Source organism: Anoplolepis gracilipes, chromosome 13 (genome assembly GCF_047496725.1).
Source record: "Anoplolepis gracilipes chromosome 13, ASM4749672v1, whole genome shotgun sequence".
NCBI lineage: Eukaryota > Metazoa > Arthropoda > Insecta > Hymenoptera > Formicidae > Anoplolepis > Anoplolepis gracilipes.
Window position 1 is genome coordinate 5,115,863 of NC_132982.1, and position 22,100 is coordinate 5,137,962.

At 33.0% G+C, this 22,100-nt stretch overlaps 2 protein-coding genes across 4 annotated transcripts; one reads left to right on the top strand and one right to left on the bottom strand.

Moving 5' to 3' along the window:
- Positions 1-3,123: 3,123 nt before the first annotated feature.
- On the top strand, positions 3,124-8,180 carry LOC140672799 (uncharacterized). Of its 2 annotated transcripts, none has more exons than XM_072905220.1 (5): positions 3,124-3,555; positions 4,527-4,854; positions 4,937-5,209; positions 5,378-5,560; positions 5,730-8,180. In XM_072905220.1, the coding sequence occupies exons 1-5, from the start codon at positions 3,391-3,393 to the stop codon at positions 6,098-6,100; spliced, it is 1,320 nt and encodes a 439-aa protein (XP_072761321.1). In that variant the 5' UTR covers positions 3,124-3,390; the 3' UTR covers positions 6,101-8,180. The 2 variants fall into 2 exon arrangements, with proteins under 2 accessions (XP_072761321.1, XP_072761322.1); XM_072905221.1 differs by lacking the exon at positions 3,124-3,555 and adding an exon at positions 3,812-3,929.
- A 32-nt stretch (positions 8,181-8,212) lies between these two features.
- Positions 8,213-20,201, bottom strand: Sam-s (S-adenosylmethionine Synthetase). 2 transcript variants are annotated; one of them, XM_072905224.1, is made up of 10 exons: positions 20,015-20,201; positions 17,622-18,430; positions 14,688-14,765; positions 14,142-14,264; positions 13,387-13,499; positions 11,374-11,517; positions 10,910-11,128; positions 10,586-10,768; positions 10,334-10,467; positions 8,213-10,156 (listed from the first exon to the last, which is right to left on the bottom strand). In XM_072905224.1, exons 2-10 carry the CDS (start codon positions 17,734-17,736, stop codon positions 10,051-10,053), a joined length of 1,215 nt encoding a protein of 404 aa, XP_072761325.1. In that variant the 5' UTR covers positions 17,737-18,430; positions 20,015-20,201; the 3' UTR covers positions 8,213-10,050. The 2 variants fall into 2 exon arrangements, with proteins under 2 accessions (XP_072761325.1, XP_072761324.1); XM_072905223.1 differs by lacking the exon at positions 13,387-13,499 and adding an exon at positions 12,452-12,564 and having other exon boundaries at positions 20,015-20,199.
- Between the last annotated feature and the right edge of the window lie 1,899 nt (positions 20,202-22,100).

A 22,100-nucleotide genomic window follows, 5' to 3' on the forward strand; every position in this document is an offset into this window, starting at 1 on the left:
ATGTTCGCGGCATTCGGCGGATTTCCTGGCAATCGCGAGAAAGCCTCGTCTGCGTTTTCCCGCACTTCGTTTCCGAAAAATCTCGTCGCAATTTATATATATATATAATCTGAAAGATAGAAACACACCGATCATGTAATTGAGAGAGTGCAGAATTTATTTTTAGTAAAAGTATATCACAAGAAATCGGATATTACTTTTGTTTTTTTATTTCTTTACGCGAAACATTCAAAGCGACGCAATATAAAATCGCATGTAGATTGCGCGACGTTGAATTTTATCGGAATTCTTTAAAATAAATTTTGCAAAAGCAACCAATATATGTCAACAAAAATCTTGAATTTTTTAGATTTGTTTCTTTCAAATATTCATATTCATGCGCATATATATTGTATTGTGTATTCTATTGCGTTCTCATAAAATACACGAGAAAATCAAAGCTTGGCAGAGAAAGGTCAAGACGTAAATCATTTATGAACCATTTATGAGTACATATTTCGAAACTTTCGCAAGTATACATCAAAACATGAGAAATTCGTGCCAATTTACATATTTTATGTTGTGTATTTTAAAAACTTTACCAACAAAATGCGACGAGCTTTTTCGGAAGAGAAGTACAAGAAAACAGATGTCTTACCCAGAGATTATCAAGAAATCCATCAAATTTCGCAAACATCATTGCAATTCTGCAAAGCAAAAGAAAAAAAAACTTGAAAATAGGTTGCATAACTCAAAATTATCCATTATTGACAACTTCTTAAATTAATTAATATTGTATGCAAGCAAATATAAACCCTTTTCTTCATTCGTCTATATTTGTATATATACTTAATATTTTTTACGCATATTTAATTGTTTAGTACATATAAGAAGTCTTTGTTTAACAATTGATTCTTAATGATAGCATTCTTTATCCTGTGCAATTCAGCAAAGAAACAATTGTCTATCCACATTCGATAAGTTGTACCCGCAATATCTAGCGCACTTTGTCGAGAATTCTACGCCGTGAAATTGAAGATGCGCCAGCGTTCACAGCCGGTAAATCGTACGCTTTGTATAATCCATCTCGCTAATGCAAATAAAAATAAATCAAACTAAAATGTTTTGACGTTGTACTTTACCTTGTTTACAAAGTTTCCAGTTGTTTCGAGACAAAATGCGTTTTCACTTTATTAGAGAGTACTCCAGGCGTCTATTAAAATGGCTCCTATAAAAAAATATATATAAAATTATCAATCAGTATCATAATGATGCTGTCAGAGAATAATCTATATTTATGAGTAAACTAATATATCAATATAATTAAATAAAATTTAATTTGATTTTGACGTTAATTTATAAGAATAATATAAATTGAGATCATAAATAAAAAAGTTTCCAAAATATTTCAAATCAAACCATATTACTTTTAAAAAATGTATTAAAAATATATAGTTAAAAAATATATTTCGATTACTATTAATATTAAAGATAAAGTATTTCTTAAAATTAAAGAAATATTTAAAGCCTGTAAAAATAGAGTATTTTTTCGTTAATTTGTTATTTATTGAAACATCTTTGTTTCAATATATTCAAAAATATTTTTATCGAAAGTTTTATTTCCGGAACAGATGTTTGCAAGGAGTGCTTCAAATCGATAGTTTCCGTTTGAGAACGTTACTATCTCGGGAGCAAATCTCAATGACAAAGTTTAATGTAACTCTAACACCAATTGATACAAGAGTTTTTATAATTTCACTATCACGTGTATCTCTAATATTCTTATTATTGCAATATTATTATAAATGGTATATATTACTTTACCTTTTGTGATAATATCGATTTACGTGAAAGCTGCTAATGAAATCATGGTATTTATTGTGACGTTATCGTTGTATTCACGTGACTTTGATTTCTGCATTACCGTCTTTGGAAAGAGATCAGCACCTGAAGCCGCGCAACCAGTCATGCTGTAATACATTCTTGTAGCCATCTGCACACCAATATAATTTTATAGAACGTTCGTATATTAATAAAACCGTATGTTAATTAGAAATAAAATTTTAACTGTCAGATATTCAAACGAATATTTTTAATATAAATATTCAATTATTGAAGTATATTTTATGAAACATTCTGATGCATTCTAATTTTATAAACAATTTTTGAAAAATATGTCTAAAGCAAAAACGATTTAATTTCTTTTTCAAAGCACATTTTGCGAACATCTGTTTGAAAAATAGAGTTTCCAATAAAAGATCTTTGAATGCATAGAGATATTTCAATATAGAAAACAATAAGACGAAAAGATGCTTTACATGTAAATTTATTATCTTCTCTCTTTTTCTCCTTATGTTCTTTTCTCTCTACTTTTAAATTTATAAAACTCTATTTTTCTGTAACTATAATCTACAATATTTACACGTTTGCTACAATAACAAAAATATTTTAATGAAGAGAGTAAAGAGTTGATTTAAAAAATCGACAGAAACAATGAATTTTTACAACAACTCGACTCAATAGCTCGATAACGAAGAAGACTTGAATCTGCGTATCGGTAATGAAATATTTCACGAGAGGGAAAGAGAGACTGGATTAAACTCCCTCGACGGTGTCCGTCGATATACCCATATTTTATATCGTGGAACGTATTAATTATGCGTGTGACAAGTCTCTTATTTTCCGCGGGTACATCTTCGGATCTCTCGCATGCATTTCTTCTCGTCGACTCCGCTCTGAAAAGATAACGAAGGGAAGAAAGAAAAAAGGGTCGAAGAAATCTAACGTAAGGGCCGCTTACCAGGCCAGGAATTCCCGAAGTCGGCGTCGGATGAAGGGTGAGGTCGGCGAGGCTCGCATTTCCCGCCGTTGGGAAGAATGGAAAATCAATAATCGCAATCGCCCTTACCGACACCCGCGCGCACGGCAACGACGCCATTTGCCCCATTGCTCCCTCCTCTCCACGTCAGGATCTCATTGCCGTTCCAGCATCTCATCGCCGTCGCTCTCGTTCCGTTTCTCTCCCGCTCGCCGTCGCGCCGTCCTCGCGTCTCTCTTGACGTCGCGCGCGCGTGCACGCAAACATGGCGCCTCCACCGACGTCGAGGACGCGCAGTGCTGCCAATTCGCCGGCAGCGCCGCCCTTGACGGACGACCGCCATTATAGATTCCGTTGTGAGTGACCGAGTCTCGGCGTTGGCTGATCGCGAACTTCTTGCGGAAAACTCCGTCGCGTTTTCGACATTACGCTCCGTCGTGCACTTGCCGCTAATTCGAAAAAGAAGATTCGAGATAAAGATAGAGATAGATAGAGAGGAGAGAGAGAAGATAGAGAGAGGAATTAGAAACAGATAAGACCGTCGAGAGGAGAGGAATCCGCACGGCTCACCCACGGCCGGAAAAGCGACAGCGATGAAAACGTACAGCAGGAAAAAGGGCGACAGCCCGAGTAATGTCATCATTCACGTGAACGAGCTGTGCCGACTGTGCTTAGCCAAGGAGGAGGAGATGGTGCCGATCTACGACGACGAGACCGTGCCGTTGCCATTGCGTATAAACGCCTGCATCAACATCGAGGTAGGCTGTCGCGCGCCAAATTCCTACGTCACATGTACTTTCGCGATCGCGATGATAATCAGCCGAGGCGGCTGATCGAAAAATAGGAATCTAGTTTATCTCTCTCTCTGCGCGCACCGTACGGCGTCCTTTCGCATTATCTCCCTGCCCCTCCCGGCCCCTCTCGGCCCCTCTCCTCCGCCCCGCGTGTCCTTCGATGAGACAATATGCGCGCGTAAACACCGACCCAGGGTGGTGTAGAAATATATTCGCGTATACATATATATATATATATATGTATGTACTCCATGAAAAGAGACGCAATACGTCGGTGAAAGGACGTTGCGCGAGGCAACTACCGGCTTTACAGAGTTATCGACGAGCTGTAGCGATAGGTACGTCTTTACAGGCACGCCGTCTCATTGCAGGAACCTAGACTGCGCCGGGGACTCGGCGTTCGTTTACCCTACGGATTTATAGAGATCTGTAATATTACGTATTACACATTGGATATAACGGTGAATTCTTCTGCTCGACGTTGTAAACAGAATCGCCCCGCGATACCTTCGCGATGTAATAATTGCCAGCGACTTCTTTCAGAGATGTCATTCATTGTTACGCGATTCCTCTATGAGTGAATAATTTCTTGACAGAATATAAAAAACGGACAGATGTCCGAAGAGCTTCCGCGTATACCGATATAAAATATTAAATATACCATAATTAGTCAAAATGTAGAATTCTAAATTTTTATGAATATTATATTAGGGTATTAACTAAAAATATTAATTTTACCTCTCTTTATATTCTTTCTTTCTTTTATATTATTTAGTATTATATATTATTAGTACATATGTTGTATATATAAAAATAAAAATCAACACATTGATTTTTAAATGTAATAAATTGTTAATGTATAAATTAATATTTTATATATTATATATTTTAATTATAATTGAAAATTATATAACTCTTTAATATTAATCTTTTAGGTCTACGAACAGGATGGGCTTCCTAATATGATATGTCATCCATGCAAATATCAATTAGAAAAATCTTATCAATTCAGAAAAAAATGTCAGGCTGCAGATGCCAAACTCAGAAAACATATGAAGTTAATACAGCAATTGACTGGACAGGACGAAGAAGGCGAAAACCAGGATAGCAACAAGGATGATTCGAAGGAATCCACTACCGGCAAATCTAAACAAGTTAAACAGTTGTTAGCTGATTTAGTTTCGACTAAAGGTGACAGTAGTCAAGCAGATGGAGAACCAATCGAAGTAACAGAGGAGGAGCTTGTTGGTGGATACATCTTGGGTATGTAATTGAAAATAATTAGAATAATATTTAGTTTATATATATATATATATATATATATTATTGTAATATTATATACAAGGAATGAATTCCGAGAATCCGGAAATGGAAGAAAATGTTTCGGAGGATCCAGAAAACATTACATTGGTACCCCCTGAAGAACGAACGGCCAAAGCACGATGCACAATCAGAACAACGCGTATCAAGCAGGAACAGGAATCCGAGGACGAAGCGGAAGAGGTCCAGAGAGCGATCGCAAGTGCCGACCACAAAAATGTTTACATGATGGAACTTACCAGCAACAGTTCCACTCAAGGAGAGTCATTGAAACTGCAACCTATGGGTGACACGATAGGTAAGAAACATAGATAAGAGACTAAGAAGATAAGATAGATAAGAAATATTATGAGAATATATTATCGTAACAGAATAAGAATTAAATAATTAAGAAAATAGTATAATAACTATTAATTTAGAAAAAAAATAAAATTATTATAAACATCAAATTTGTTGTATTGTGCAGTTGATGCAAATCCGGAATTGAAGGTGTTCAAATGCGATAAATGTCCGAAAGCGTTTACTCGAAGAATAATGCTAAAGAGTCATCAGTCTGTACACTCCACACAGAGAGGTTTCACATGTCAAGCATGTGAAAAATGGTTCCCGACAAGATCCGCGCTAGTGAGACATGAACGTACACATACAGGTTAGTATTGCTTTGCATTTATCGAGAACATTTTAATTCCTTTTTAGATAGATTTATATTCTTATGTTTTTCATCGATATACAGATAATCACATAATAGACAAATATATAAATATACATACCTATTAAAGTATAGAAGCAAATGTATGTGTTATTTCTATTTTTTGCAGGCGAGAAACCATTTGGCTGCAACATCTGTCACCGCGCCTTCGCACAGAAGGAGATCCTATTCCGTCACTTGATGACACACTCTGGTCAGAAACCCTTCCAATGTCAGCACTGCGAAAAAAGCTTCACACAGCGAGAGGCACTTAAAGTGCATATGCGTCGGCATCAGAAGCTGAATCCCAATGATATCCAGTTGCATCATTGTCAACTTTGTCCAAAGGCGTTTTGTCATGCATCAGGTCTTAGCAGACACTTGGTTACACATACGGGCAGAACGTACAAGTGTGTCGAATGCGAAAAGTCTTTCACTGATAAGAGCTCGCTGCTCAGACATAGTCGTATCCATGCGCCCAAGAAAATCATAGCAAATTGAGCAATGAAACTTTCGTTGTTCACTTTGTTATGATTTTCCTGGGATGTCTAGTGGATACAAAAATACTTCTTTAAAATTGATAACCAGAATTAGATTTACGATTAATATTGCATTAATAAGAGAAATCTCCAAAATAGATTTGCAAAGAAGTTATGATTATTTCATTGCAATAGTTTAGTCACATAATTTTTATATGTGTAAGTATATTTTATAAATGTAATTATATTTTATAAATGTAATTATAAATAATTACATTTTTTATCTTGGTCATCCTTGTATAATTGTTATGAGAAGCGATTTGAAGAGCAGAATTTTGTTTAAATAATTTTTTTATGTCCTTCAAGGAATATAAATACAAATAAAGCATGTGAAATTTAATACTTATCAAATTTGATCATCCACACTACACTGCACTGATGCATACTGAAAACTGTTATATACGAAGTTATTTTAATAGGCATAATATAAACATCTTGACGAATTTGAAATATCCAATATTATTATCATTATTTATCAATATATGTGTTGCTTCATCGTCAAAGTGCTTATATTATGTCCTTGTGCTTAATATATAGCAGTATTCAGTATGCACTGGTATAGTGTAATGCAGATGATTAAATTTGCTATGCGACTTTTCAAGAGAATACAAGAAGTTTCAAATATCAAGAAATGTTAAATGTAATGTCGAATAAAAATATGAACACAAGAGCTTACGTACTCAATATTTTAATTACTCGACTCATTTTTTGCAACATATACAAGGGTGATTGAAATAAACCTGATTAATTTTAAGTTCCGACATTCATTCAAATGATATAATTTTGCTTTTACAGGATTGGATTTGTACATGCATATATTAAATATAGAGATTTAATATAAGTAGAGCTTTGTCCAATCTTTACTTTAGATTCCTGCATGCTAAGATAAATAACAAATTTTCTTCCTTTGCGCATGCGCATTTGTACGTTTCTTTCGGCGATTAAAACATGCGCGAGGGAAGAAAATGTGCCCTCTTTACTTGACTTATCTTGATCTGCAGTAAGATAAACAATGCTTTACTTATATCTAATATATTTACAGATCCATACAATCGATTATATTTTAAGTACATGCAAAATAAATTTGGAATTATTAAATAATTGCAACATATTAAAAATAACATTACAGTCGAGTATAGCACATTTAGCATTTTTAGTACACTATTAAGCACATTAATATATAATTTAGTTTTTTACTTAAGGCAGCAATATATAATATGATTATAATCTTGTATCTCATTTATTACATTCTTATAATTATAATTTTTATATGCATATAAGTTTACCTGTACGACTTTTAATGTTTATGACAATTCATAATTGATGTATATAGTTTTAAATATAAGGAGATACATATATCATTGGAATTTATTTTTCTATTGTATCACTTCATATAAATCACTTTATATTACATCTATCTTTTCTTAAATTTCATTATATTTTGTGCTAAAAAATACATTTATGAATATTATAGAATTCTGTATAAATAGAAAGAGGAAGAAAAATGGCTATATATGTATATAGACACACATTCTTAATTATAAAAGAAAATTACTTGCGATTTAGAAGGAGAAATTTTACACATTACATGTGTATGAAAATGAGTTCCACTAATGAGGATATGTCATATGTTTTATTTTAATTCGTTTTACTGGGTGGTATGTGTATCTATATTATTTTACATTTTAAAAAAAAGTATTGCCACAATGTAACAAAATGCCGGACCGGATGTAATACGAAGACTAATTTCATTACGGAGATTATATATATTTTACACTTTTCTTGTAATTTTTTATACATTTCGTTATGTCATTAAATACTGGAGAGCGACACAATACGTGCAAATGCATATAAAAATTGCTCGCTACGTTCGCGAAATATACAATATATAGCCAATCGTATGTTGTGCAACAGAGCTCATATTGGAAAAAAGTTTACAGAAAATGCAATATTGGTCCGTTAGATGCAATTTATACGCCACTGGGAAGATCGAGGAGGCAAATGTAGAGAGAGAGAGAGAGAGAGAGAGAGAGACAGAGAGAGAGAGAGAGAATATAAAAAATGACAGTAAATGTTTTTTTTATTAAAAAATCCGTTTTATTACGTGTCTTTCTTTTATACGATTTTTGTGCACTATTACATACATATATTGCCGATATAATTTATGTCGCAAATCGCACACATTAATTCTGACAAACATTAAATCTTTTTATACAATTTCTCTATATTTGTTTCCCATTAAAATTTTCGACAAGTCAGACAAATTTTGTCGGTACCAAAAACAATTAAAAATTCTACATTTTCGAGCTCCGTCACACGACCTATGCTGAATTTCTACTAGGATTGGATTTTTTTTTAATATCTGCTACTATTGTTCTACTTAGTTAAAACTGAATAGCAAAGAGGGAAATGACCACATTTCATGAAGCAAACACGTTCGTGCTATACCATATATTCGCGCGCACTATATATAAATCGGCGAAATCTAATTTCTCAATAACAAAATTGATTAATTAGACTAATTTGATGATCTTTAAATATATATCCTAAAGTGTTTTAACAATGGCTTTTTCTCACCGGTAATGTATTGATCGGTCCGATAATATTATGTCGCAATTATATTCCGTGAAACTCTCGAACATAACTCCCGAACACAAGCGTCATTTCCTGCTTTGCTACGTACACATATGTCAAAGACACGTCCTTGTTATCAATTTATATCTTCTGACATTTTCTCGCCTCAACGATTGTAATAATTCTAATGAAGATACGTACACAAAAGATCGATCATATATAATTCATATAGTGCTAAACGCTAAAATGAAATAAAAAAACGCAAACTTACCGATATTTGCGGTTTATATTTTTCATGCATTTAGAAATTAAATATGATCATATCGGAACGTCGAACTTTCATGTACGTTTGAGTAACTACTAGTATCGTGCTAGAAATCTACGGAATTGTAGTTTCATATTTTTTTAATCTGAAAATTCGTATCGATGTAGCGCCTGTTTATACATTTTTTTAGATGGGAAATTATCACTTGCTCGCTATAATAGTTATTTTTTTTTGTTTCCATAGCGTGCACCAGCGATAAAACCATAATCTGGTAGCCAGACTGAATTATCTAATTGAACGTTAAAGAAAGAAGTTTTCACATTAGGACATCAACATGGCTTACAACAATATGGGAGGCTCCGTAACAGATTCGGTTTACCCCTTTCCCCGCGCGAATGCGTTTATTGTACCTAAATGGTTATTTAACCGCGTTATTGAGAGGCATTATCACCCGAAGAACCAATTCCGCGAAAAGTGAAGGAAGAAATGACTGTCCATATCCGTGTATCGGATTATGAACGAGAGATTTGTACTATATGTCTATCGTTATAATAATATATGTATACAATAGCCCGGTATACTCTCCACGGCACGAAAAAAAGAGCTAGAAAAAGAATCTTTCCCCCTTCCCCTTCAGTCCTTGCTACTAACATATTGGCATTGAGAAATCGGTGGACTCTGTGATAATTGCGGCATAGAGATCGAAAAAACCTCCGAAAAAGGTCTCGGGCGATATTTTTGTCATTTGAAATAACACGGTTACTGAGAAAGAGAGAAAGATAGAGGAAAAGATAGAGAAACAGAGACGTATGTCTAATAGCAAATTCGGTTGAACTGCAGCAATGCACTAGTGTGCACTGGTATACATAAAGGTTATCGTACAAATTTTACATTGGAATAAGTAATTAAAAAAGTAAAATAATACTATTATATTTATCTTAATATTTTTGATTACTTATATTTTAATATGTGTACAATAGCCTTTAATGTGCACGAGTGCACCTAGTGCATTTAACCGAATTCCCTATAATTAATCGAAAAACGTTGAAGCCAACTTAAAACCTACTCTCTCATCAATCGAGAATCAATTTTTTTGGTTGCTCCCATGTGAAACCATCCCGTCCAAAATGACCATATGTACTGGTTTGTTGATAAATAGGATTGCGAAGATTCAGCTCCCTACATAAGAATACAGTTATATACTTTTAATTATAATTTAAAATCTTTTTACATTCTACTTATTATTGATAAATTATCCTATAATTCACCATATATAATAAGACATATTAAAAAACAATGTTTAAGATAATAAGTGTAATATATATTGATGCTAAAATGAATAAAAAATATACATACTTAACAATCTTTCCTGGTCGCAGATCAAAGTTTTTGTTCACTATGTCTAAAAGCTCGTTCTGGGAGCGTGTGGATGTGCCATAATCGAACACTGTGATTGACAATGGTTCTGCCACCCCAATGGCATAGGAGACCTAATAATAATTATAAATGTTTTTTATGTATAAAATAGATCAGATATAATTACACAGAATTTTGCAAAAATGTTTACAAAGATATTTCATCGGCTACAAGAATGAGCAAAAATATTACCTGTACAAGACAGCGCCTGCAGAGATCGGCTTTTACTAGAGATTTTGCGACCCATCTTGCGGCGTATGCAGCTGATCTGTCCACTTTTGTAAAATCTTTACCGGAAAACGCACCACCACCGTGCGCTCCCCAACCACCATACGTGTCTACGATGATCTTTCGTCCCGTGAGACCAGCGTCACTCTAAAAATTTTAGAAAGAATCTTTCAACAAAAAGAATTTCTCTTGCAAAAAAAATGTAACTTTCATAAAAATTGAGCTAATTAAGTATATGTGCAATATTATTTACATCATTTAATATTTAATTGGAGACTTTAGCAATACCTGTGGTCCACCAATAATGAATAGTCCGCAAGGGTTCACATGAAAGATTGTTCTGTCATCCAGGTATCTCGCTGGTATCACTTCTTTGATAACTTTCTCCATGATCGCCTTGCGTAATTCGTCTAGACCGATTTTTTCGCTATGTTGCAGCGACACCACAACAGTATGAACTCTTATAGGTACGCAAGCTCCATGATCCATGATATACTCACAGGTCACCTGTCACATATGTAATTACATACTTTAGAATTATATTACATTAATTCAATATTATAAAAAATATCGTCCAAATATTATTTTATATTTAATGGATTATTCTCAGTTAAACGTTGACATCATGGCACTCAAGAGTAGCAAATACTTCTAAATCATCATTGAATAACCGTATTAATGTGTGTAAATCTTTTTTTCTTATTGTAATAAGTTAAAATCTTCCAGTGTGATAAAAACAAATAGAATCAAACCTGTGTTTTTGAATCTGGACGAGCCCACCATAATTCCCCGCTTCGTCTTAGCTCGGCGATTTTCTCATTTAATTTATGAGCCAATACGACCGTCAATGGCATACATTCATCAGTTTCATCAGTTGCGTATCCAAACATTAGACCCTGATGGAAGAATTTGAGTTATTCCAGCTAAAATTTATGAGACATAAGCTTGAAACGCATCAAACAGATACTACATCATACATATAATCTTAAGTATGTGAATACGTTTTTCAAAATTGAAGCACATAGTACATTTTTACACATAAAAAGAAAATTTATAGCTTAAAAAAAAATTTCATGAAAAATAAATTACTGCCTGTATACTAATATCTACGGAGTATTATATGTATGCAGCTGTAAAAAAGCAATAAATTTCACATGCAATAAAAGTGCCATATAGAACAGAACAATAATAATGTAAATGTAGCAGTAGGAAGAGATAATGATTAACAGTAATATTAAAGTTTAGTTTACAAGTTATTTACAATTCGCAACACTACACACTTAACATTTTTAATTATATAATTACACCTATCTCCTAATGAATTTAAATTATAGTAAGGGTTGTAATTTTATAGTTATAAAAGGGAATCTTTTTTAATACATTATACTCTTTTTTTAAACTAAAGTTAAAATCACATTAAGGTTATTATAATATTATCAATATTACATAAATACAATAGCAAGAAACATATAAATATCTTTAAATCCGCATAAAAACTTTTGTACACATACATCTTATACATTCATTCAGTTTTTTATGCTCCCTACATCTCATACATATTTGTAGTGCATTCACAAATGCAACTATGATGATAACGCAGTTATATGTAAAGGATACTTAGTATGTCAATCGCACTATTTTCATTTCTACAGTGATGAAACAAAGACTAGTGAGTTGAAAAGTGAAATAAAGAAGCTAAAGTAATAAGTGTTATTTATATATCTACTAAAGAAATATACTTGGTAGCACACAGGTGATAAACAATCAAAAAGAGGAAATCAGGAGACACAGAGAAGAAAAAAAAGTTTAACAATGGGAATGCTAATTGACCTGATCTCCTGCTCCCACTTCTTCGTCGCTACGGTTTTCATGAACTCCTGCCGCGATATTTGGTGATTGAGCATCAAGCGCCAACAGAACATTGCACAGCTTGTAGTCAAAACCTGCAGAAATCATCACAGTGCGGTAAGACAAAATTATTCGCTACTGTTTAACACGTCAGCGTCCTTCTTTTATACATCAGGCCATCTTTTTTATATCATTTTTCATGCAAATTCCGCCATTCCAGTGCATCTCGGGATTCTTGTCAGGCCATGTCGATCCTAATATAATCCTAGCTTCATTAAAAATATGAATTGTTCTTTGCATGTACAAGTTCGGATATGAAGTCCCTTTAAAAAATTTCGCATATCTCACACTACTTTTTGCTTAGATTATTTTAGGCAAATCTTTTATAAATATACATATATACATACACGAGATTTTTTATACTTGCACTCCGAACATAGTATATGCAGCCTTATTTTCTAGACATATCTAGAATCATAGTTATATATAACTAGTCATCGTAATAACTAACATCGGCACTTTGTTGGAAACATATCCTAGTGCTTTAATTGTTATCTATTTCCGAGATATTTCTGTAAAATTTCTTATACACACCATTGATGTGCGATTGTGGATATTTTTTTTTAAATAAATTTAATTTTAAGAGTACAGCGATATCCTCCTACACACATTCATAATGTTTAGAGACTTGTGTACAAGTGCTTACGTTTTTACCTGTGTATATGTACACATATACATATATACAAAGATATAATACACGCTCTGTCACACAGAATAGCAAACAGATTTTGAAAACGCGACTAAACTTTTGAGGAAGATAGGATAGAAAGGATTTAAGAAGCAATAACAAGGAGGATCATTGACATTGAATCATTTTTTGGCTGTTCTGCGGCACAGGCTGAAAATGGGTTATGTACCTGATCACCTGCACCCACGTCCATGTCTTGCCTGTCCGTATGGACACCATCCGCGATATTTGAGGATTGTTGATCGATCGCCACCAAAAGGTTCAACGTACGCCAATCGAGTCCTGCCACGATATGCTTACGTTACACAGTCTTTACGTATTTCTTTGTGTGATCTTTTTTTCCGAAAGATAATGAGCAGGATATACGGATTATCCGATCGATCAAGGCATAGAATTCAAATCAAACATCTCAATTCATATGCAAACTAAGATATCTTTTATGTCTCTTCATTTCGACATTACTAATATAATTCAAAATGTTGTACAAAATTATTATTAATTTGTAATAAAAATCACAAGTGGTGTTTGGCGTTTGAATCTCTTGTGCCATAGTTCGATCGTGTACTTGTATAACGTTTGATGAGAGAGACGAATGAAACGAATTTTAATAAGGACGAGGGAGCTGGCTATATTCAGCCACAGAGCATGCATGTGTTAAATAATAAATGTTGATTTATCGTGTGTAGAAATTTTAATATTTCACGCGCAAACACACACACACACACACACACACACACACACACACACACAAACACACACACACACACACACACACACACACACACACACACATATATATATATATATATATATATATATATATATAATTAATATCCAACAAAGTGTCAGAGGCAATCAAAGGAAGTGCCAGACGTGCATTATCGAAATTACGGGTACGTATGTAACGTAAAGCAATTATTATACCTTTCGAAGAATCGTCGTAACCAATGTGTTTTACTGTATCTCGAACAATCTTTTGATAGTCTACTACAGCTTTTGATGTAATTTCTCCACACAGAAGAATCATCCCAGTTTTTGTTACAGTTTCTGTAATAAATAAAAAAAATTGTTAATGCAAATGTTCGATATATCTTTTTATAATTCTACATAACGAATACTATTTATGTAGCAGAATTATATTTAATATAAAAATATTGTACATTATATTTTATTTTATATTTTAATAGTACATTTTACTAGCGAGAGATGATACATTTAAAGAAAATTATAAATCAACAGTATTAACATTAGTTATATTTTGGGAAAATTGGTTCTTTTTTTTAAACAATTTTCAAAATTTCCTAACAATTACTTATTTCAACAATCTAAATGTAAAGCAATAAATGCAACAGTCATAAGTTCCGGCTTCAAAACTAGTTCAGGGCTGAACAAACTATTTATAAATAGATGCTATAATACAAATATATGTTCAAGTGCTTGAAGAAATTAACAGTGCTTAGTTGAACTTACCACATGCTACTTTAGCATCGGGATCTTGCTTCAGGTGTGCATCCAAAATGGCATCACTTATTTGATCACACATTTTGTCTGAAATATAACATAAAAGACGTTTATAAAACTATGCACTAACAAATGAAAATTATTCAGTAAACAATTGAATTATTATTTTTAAATTATTTGTAAAGTTATTAATTTTTACTTTTGACTCACAATCCTTTACTTAAATTTTAATAAGGTTTTAGTTTTAAAGAAATATAAATAATTATTATAAATAAAAATTCCATAATTGAAAATTTTAAAAAATTTTTAAATAGATCCATATAACATAAATAATTTAGGTAAACTTATTGTATGGAAAAAAATAATGAATAGTTAATTTTATCACTTTATGTCTATAGATAAACTATAATCTAAGAAAAGTAATGAATCTCACGATAATCTGAGATTAGTTAACCTAAATCGCTTACGAGACTCATGCTGAACTTTCTTTCTTTATCTTTGTTATAATTAGAGTCGTGATGTAGTAAGGATAAGAGTATATGTTATAATTAGAGCCGTGATGTAGTAAGGATAAGAGAGTCGTAATAAAGTAAAGATAATTAGGAATATAACAAATTACGAAAGAATAAATTATTGAAAATTATCGAAATATGACTGAAAATTAAATTAAATTAAAAATACAGGAAATATAACTAAATTAAGATTTTTACAGTTTAATTAAGAGTTTACAGTTAATACAAAGAGATATAAGACGTTCATTGTTAAACAAATTTGAGAATATCGTTGCAATTTTTCTAAATTATCATGAAAATTCTTAATTATAAATAAGAAGATAAGTAGACCTTTTGAATTGTAACGTCAAAAGCGAAGAAATTTACGTGAGAGCAATTGCTATATATTCCTTGTATATATATATATATATATATATATATGTTCACATGTATACAAATATATACAAATAAGTGTTTATAAATAATTTATAAAAGAATTTCTATAAAATAAATAATGATAGAATAGTGTAACTTTGCATTAGTTTCATATTGCATCATTTTTTAATTTTATCACTTGATATAAAACGATACATATTTATAATCTTTTTTGTAATATAACGTCAGTAATATGAGGAAAATATTTATATAATAATGATTTTTATATAACTGTGATCTTTATGCGAATAAATTATTAACAACATCACTTTAATGTGATAACATTCATATAAAGGCTACTGTAATCTGCAAGAATCATTAGCATAATTTTCCTCATTTCTGACGTTATACTAAAAAAATAAACTCAAAGATATTAACTACATTTTAAGAAAATTTTGGGATTTCTTTCTCAAACAATTTTCAATAGCTTAACGATTATTTATTTCAACAATATAAATACAAAGCAATAAACGCAACAGTCATCAGTTCCGGCTCCAAAAATAGTCCGATTATGATATTGAAAAAATATTAGAAAAAAAAGATTACAAAGGCAAAAGAAGAAAAAAATAAAGAGCAATAACCGGCAGTGAATTAGTTAAACGAATTTTTTGTGATCAACGGTGAGCATTTAAAATTTCGATGATTTGAAGATAACGGTATAAAATAACGTAGTAGACAACAATTTTTGCATACTTTGTTGAAATTAAACAAAAGAGAAATGGTTAGAAATAAATATTATAACGAGTTTATACTCATATTTTTATAAATGCGAGATAATGTTTCATATGTATGCGTGTATAATGCGTAATATAATTATCGACAAGAAAGATTAAAACGAATGAATAATTCATTATAATTGAATATTACGATTGAAAATATCAGTCTCACAAAATTCTAGATCATTCGTTTTAACAAATATTTGTTTTCAACAAAAAAAAATCTCGTTGAAAAAAATTACACGCGTTGCCCCTAAACAATCTCGTTAAGGAACGATTTTATTAACGTCGGTTAATCTCGGTTCAAATTATATCTTCATCTCTTTCGCTTATCTGAAAACTACAGTTTAAATCAAGGTTAAAGTTAACCAACGTTAATGAAATCGTCCTATGATAATAATAGAATACTGTGATGTAGTTATATACTGTCTTCGTATTTACTGTAAAAAGAAAACAAAACAAAATAATAATAATCGAGAGAATTTGCAACAAATGGTTCTCCGAAGGAAAAGAAGGAAAAGAAGGAAAAAAAGAAAAAGCAGTGAGACAAAACAAATGTCTTCGCGCCGGATTAGCGGAGCTAAGGCGGGTGTAACCGGCGTCTATCTTCGGGCGATTACGTTACTCGAATCTCGAATCACGAGCGACTGGCGTTGATCGCGCTGTGATCGGAGCGAGCACATGGCGACAGCGCGGCTATCGTTCAACATTCGCGGCTCACGGCCAACAATGTGCACCTTCGGACGCGGGCGTGCGCGCGCGAAATTGCCGATTTCGGCAATTCGGCGAGAGAAACGGGCCTCGGTATTTTACTCGGCGAACGAGCCGTTTGGCGAAAACGAAACGATCGTTTGACCGCTGATTCCGTTTCGCTTGACTACTGGTCGCGCGCTCGCGCTCGCGCGAGACCGACTTCCTTTTTCTAGAACATAACCCCGGCCGAAGAGCGTTAATTACGATTAGCGTTAATTAGCCGAAAGCCAAACGGAAAGATGCAAAAAAAATCGATCGAATAATCGCGATTAGAATACTCGTATGATTAAGCGCAAACGAGAGAGTAGGATAGAGAAAGAGCGCGAATCACATCTATAGACATCACGATAATGAAGGTGATCTTCTCTTCTATGGCGGCATTACGCGACACGGTGGTAGCGAAGCCGAGGGGTTCGGAAAGAGAGAAAGAGAGAGATAGAGAGGGAGAGAGGGACAGAAAGAAATCGAAAAAGCTTTGACCGATATAGGTGCAGGGTCACTAACTCGCTGGGCCCCGGGAAAGGGGTTGGCCTGCGGGCTTCGCTTACCTGGGTGTCCCTCGCCGACCGACTCCGAAGTGAACAGGAAAGTGGTATCCTGCTGCAGCTCGGGCGGCGCGTGGCCATTCGCGTAACCGTTCATGTGATGCGCGGTCTCCGGCATTTTCCTGCGTTTCGGGGTTGTCGCCGTCGTTGTCGTCGTCGCGTCGTAGCCGATCCTCGCCACTCGACAGAGAGCAGGTTAGGAGAGAGAAAGAGAGACAGAGAATCCTCGCGTAGAGACCGCCGCACCGTTTGGAGCTTCTTTGTCGTTTAGCCGCTTGTCTACTGCTATCGAGTTCCCTCCACGTGCCTCCCTGTCGCCGTACAGCGTTTTACACGGCCGTGCTGTGTCCTGCAGAATTATCGTTGTTCTCGAAAACCGTGTATACGAACGGCTTCTTTGCAACTTGCGCTTTATGCGAGACCGAGACGAGAATTCTCTATATTTCAGAGGAGACACGAGCGAACGACGGCGTGTGCGAGATGGAGAGCGGGATCGGGTCGTGAGAACAGGCTCTACACAAGCACACGGCACACCGCGTAATGATCGGGAACGAGCGAACGGACGAACACGCCGCGGCGCGTAGCGGGAAGTGAAAGAGACTCCCCGCGCGTTGACGTCCGCTATTTATAATCTCGGCGCTCCTGCCTGCGCAATCAGCCGGTCTCGCAGTCACGTGACAGGCCTGTCAAGTTGGCGCGGAATTTGAATCGCTTCGAGGAACTTTGCGCGAACCGAAGATCCGCGTGGCTCTCGTGTCGTCGCCCGGCCTCGTGGCTGCTTCGCTTCCTCGTCCACGTGCTCGAAGTTTGTTCTGTGAAAGATACAACTGTGTTTTAGACTAACGAAAGTATGCTTCGTGCGAGATTATAATAATTCAATCGGCTTGTATCGCGAACAGACTTTCTCGAAATAATTTCCGTGCTGCTAAACTAATCTAAACTACTTATCGTTTCGTTTGAGAATTGATTGACGTGATACTGTTTATTTAAATCAACATACACATGTGTGTTTTTCTTATTTTACTTTTTCATTTTGCATATGCAATCACATATTAAAATAAGTATTCCAAGTACGAATATTTAGTGATATATTACATGTTTATATGTATAATACACATATTGATTAGGATTCTAAATACAAATATTCGATATTGCATTACATAATTATATAATATTATAAATAAATATGCGAAATTGTATCACCCGCATTGCAAAAAAATAATGTGGAATTTATATATGGAGATTTGCAAATATAATTTGCGGAATTATAGTTTATTAATTGTAATTGTTTCTTCGAGAGATAAAGAGAGCAAAAATTCACGGATATTATTCTTTATTAAGCTTGTGTTTTTTTTAGTAATAATGAGATTATTGCACATAAAGTATGCAGTAAACACTTGTATGACGTATGTGATACAGTTATGCATTACATCACATTAATTATTTTTACATTTATATGGAAAGAAATCATGCGTTTTGTGGTAAACATTCTATACGATAACATTTGGCAATATCGTAATTTGTCAATAATATTATTCATAATACTTGTGAACATTACTCATTGCAATTTTTAGTAATGCTGAGTTATTAAATACCAATTAGAGTTAAGTTGAAATCATGCGCAGAAATATAATTCCTGATGTACACGAGGTCTATATCTTTATAGTTAAAATTTAGATCGAATAACATTTTGTATCTATAACAAAAAAAAAAAAAAAAAAAAAAAAATGAAAATTTCAACGAATAAAATTTCAAGAATCCCAACAAATAACAAATAATGTGTAAAAATCTAGTATTTTTGCTGTAAAACTGTTGTGTCACCTATTATCCGATATGATAATTGGTTAATTTAAATTTTAATAACTCTAATTTATAATTAATTCGGTAAACAGAACAGATTGAAGATAATTCTGTTCTTTGCTGATTTAATTTAGATAAATTAAATTGTAATGCAAACTCTTGATCGTTAGAAATTTAAAATTTTTCAAAACCGAGATTAAAGATATCTAATGATAGCCCTAAGGTTACACGATGATAAATTTGTAACTTATCATAGTGCATTAATGTTAATGCTGGATTATCAATGTGACACTATAATCTTCAGGACGAATATATCATTTACAATTTGCTCAATCATACATTACATTTGGAGCTTTTAACATTGCATCATGCCGAGCGATCTGTGTGAATTATTAAACAAAAGAAAGAGTCCATATCTCTCCATATCGTCTTTCGCTTTCAACACAAAGTATAATCGTTTGAACCAGAATGTTATTTCACTCATGTATAATTTTATCGCGACTTGATAATAAGACACATTTAGCATATAGATCATGTTTAACATTCAAGATGAGAATATGAATAAAGACATCAGTGAATCCGGTTTCGATTCTTACCGATAACACCAGCCAAGTGCTAATTCAGCGTTTTATTCTTGCGTGCTGTAATTTTCGCTACATAAATGATCAGGCCGAATTTCGATTGTATTTTTCTGCCAGAAATCTGAGTTGTGCAAGATAAACTCAAATCACAAAAACTTGAATACAACAGAGAGAGAGAGAGAGAGAGAGAGAGAGAGAGAGAGAGTGTTATTGTCACTTTTTGAAATTGTATTGCGAATGCGAGCAAACTGCACACATTTTATATATCGCTTGATAGTAGATCAAGGAAATCTTGGAAGGGGGTAGCTGCAGTGTATCGATATAATTGGATGATAGTTTCAACCAATTGCAAGTTTGCAGTGTTCTCTGGAAGTGAGATACATCAATGTGAAATCTGCTAATTGTAAGATGAATGTGATTTTCTCACTTTCAAAATTCGATTTATGAAGATTAAGATATCTTCGATGAACCGATTTTGAGTTTGAAAATCTAGATAATTAATTTCAAATAAAAAATTTTATGGAATAAAAAAAAATCAAACAAGTAAAGATGCGTATAGAATCAATAGTTTATGAAACTATAATTTATAAAACTGTCGATTCAAAAGTCTATGGATTCACAAAGATTTTTATAGAGTACATGATTTGTAGAAAATATGAACAGGCAAAGGTGAAAATTAAAAGTCTAAAATTGAAAGAAATTTGAAATTGTTAATTCTTCTTTTTTCTTATAAATAATATAATAAAATGTTGTTTATTTATTTATTTGGCTAACATATTTTATTTCTAAAGAAAATGCGCTTTTTTCCTCAATATTTGAATGCCAATAAAAATACAAATATGCGTAACATGTTGTAATGGTAGTGAAGATTGCCTAAAGCTTTTCTTGGACGTCAAAATTGTCGATCATTCTACATGTCAAGTTACACATTACTTGGAAATGACGTCAAAATTGTCGATCATTCTACATGTCATTCTACATGTCAAGCTTTATTTAGATATGACGTTATGAATCATTTAATAAAAGTGAAATGATTGCGTGGTTGACTGGCAACTTAAATTAGCGATAGCGATTATCACTTCGTATCTAACTCGACGTATACTTGGAAATAATGTCGTCGAACCTAATTTAATGAACTGTTCGTTAATTGTATATAGATACAATTATTTGATTAATATGTTATTGCATGATTACCCAAATCTAAAATAAAAAATTAAATTATGTAGATTGTCACAATTTTTTCATGACTGAAATTTTTTTCATTATCGTCAAATCAAATTGCATTAAAAAATGCCACTTTTGCGAGTAATCTAGAAGCATCTATAAAGCGCTCTTTGATTTTTTAATTCAAATCCGATTTGAATCTTACAAATACTCATTCGATCTGCATACATTGTTTTTTGCTGAAATAGACAACGCCAGTAAAAGAGAGATTTTTATTTCATTTTAGCGTAATATCGAGTCACGTGATGAATTCATGAATAATTTAATATAATTTTTTAATTTTTAATAACTTTAAAAATTTAAGAGAATGAAAGAGAGAGAGAGAAAGAGAGAGAGAGAGAGAGAGAGAGAGATAAGTATATAAATATATATACATGTATGTTTATTTACTATTTACCTGTTTGAAACTCTCTTTTGTCGTTATAATTTCATAAAATTAATGCAAAAAATTAAGCTACAATGTTGTAAAAATTATTGCACATCGTTATGTATATAAATCATAATTATTGTATATAAATCATAAATTCGAGTTGTGGTATCAAATTAATCTTCGGAAGTGGACTGTAATCACAGACTGACGAAATTTTTTCGATTTTTTTTTCCGCAAAAATTGTAAGATTATCGGTATCTAATTCATAATAGTGACTCAATAGCTTCAGTGTCATGATGTCATACGAAGCTATTTTTATTTTTCTGTTTTCAGATAAGTCTTTTTTTCAGCGATTAACATACTATTCTAAAACTGATCAACAGCTAATGAAAGTTAGGGGGTGATAATATTTAATACTTAATAAAAATGTGCTAGTGCAAAAAAATTTGCTCTAATTAAAAATTATTTCTTTTTAACTTTTAAAATTTAACTTTTAACAACAAGTAA

Excerpts from the sequence above, each read along its gene's own strand:
- Sam-s (XM_072905224.1), bottom strand. The coding sequence starts at position 17,736 with ATGCCGGAGACCGCGCATCACATGAACGGTTACGCGAATGGCCACGCG. Across the intron at positions 10,769-10,909 it reads TCATTATTGGTGGACCACAG|AGTGACGCTGGTCTCACGGG; the intron begins GTATTGCTAAAG and ends TAAAATTTTTAG. Across the intron at positions 10,468-10,585 it reads GCAGGCGCTGTCTTGTACAG|GTCTCCTATGCCATTGGGGT; the intron begins GTAATATTTTTG and ends AATTATTATTAG.
- LOC140672799 (XM_072905220.1), top strand. The coding sequence starts at position 3,391 with ATGAAAACGTACAGCAGGAAAAAGGGCGACAGCCCGAGTAATGTCATC. Across the intron at positions 5,210-5,377 it reads ACCTATGGGTGACACGATAG|TTGATGCAAATCCGGAATTG; the intron begins GTAAGAAACATA and ends TGTATTGTGCAG. Across the intron at positions 5,561-5,729 it reads ACATGAACGTACACATACAG|GCGAGAAACCATTTGGCTGC; the intron begins GTTAGTATTGCT and ends TATTTTTTGCAG.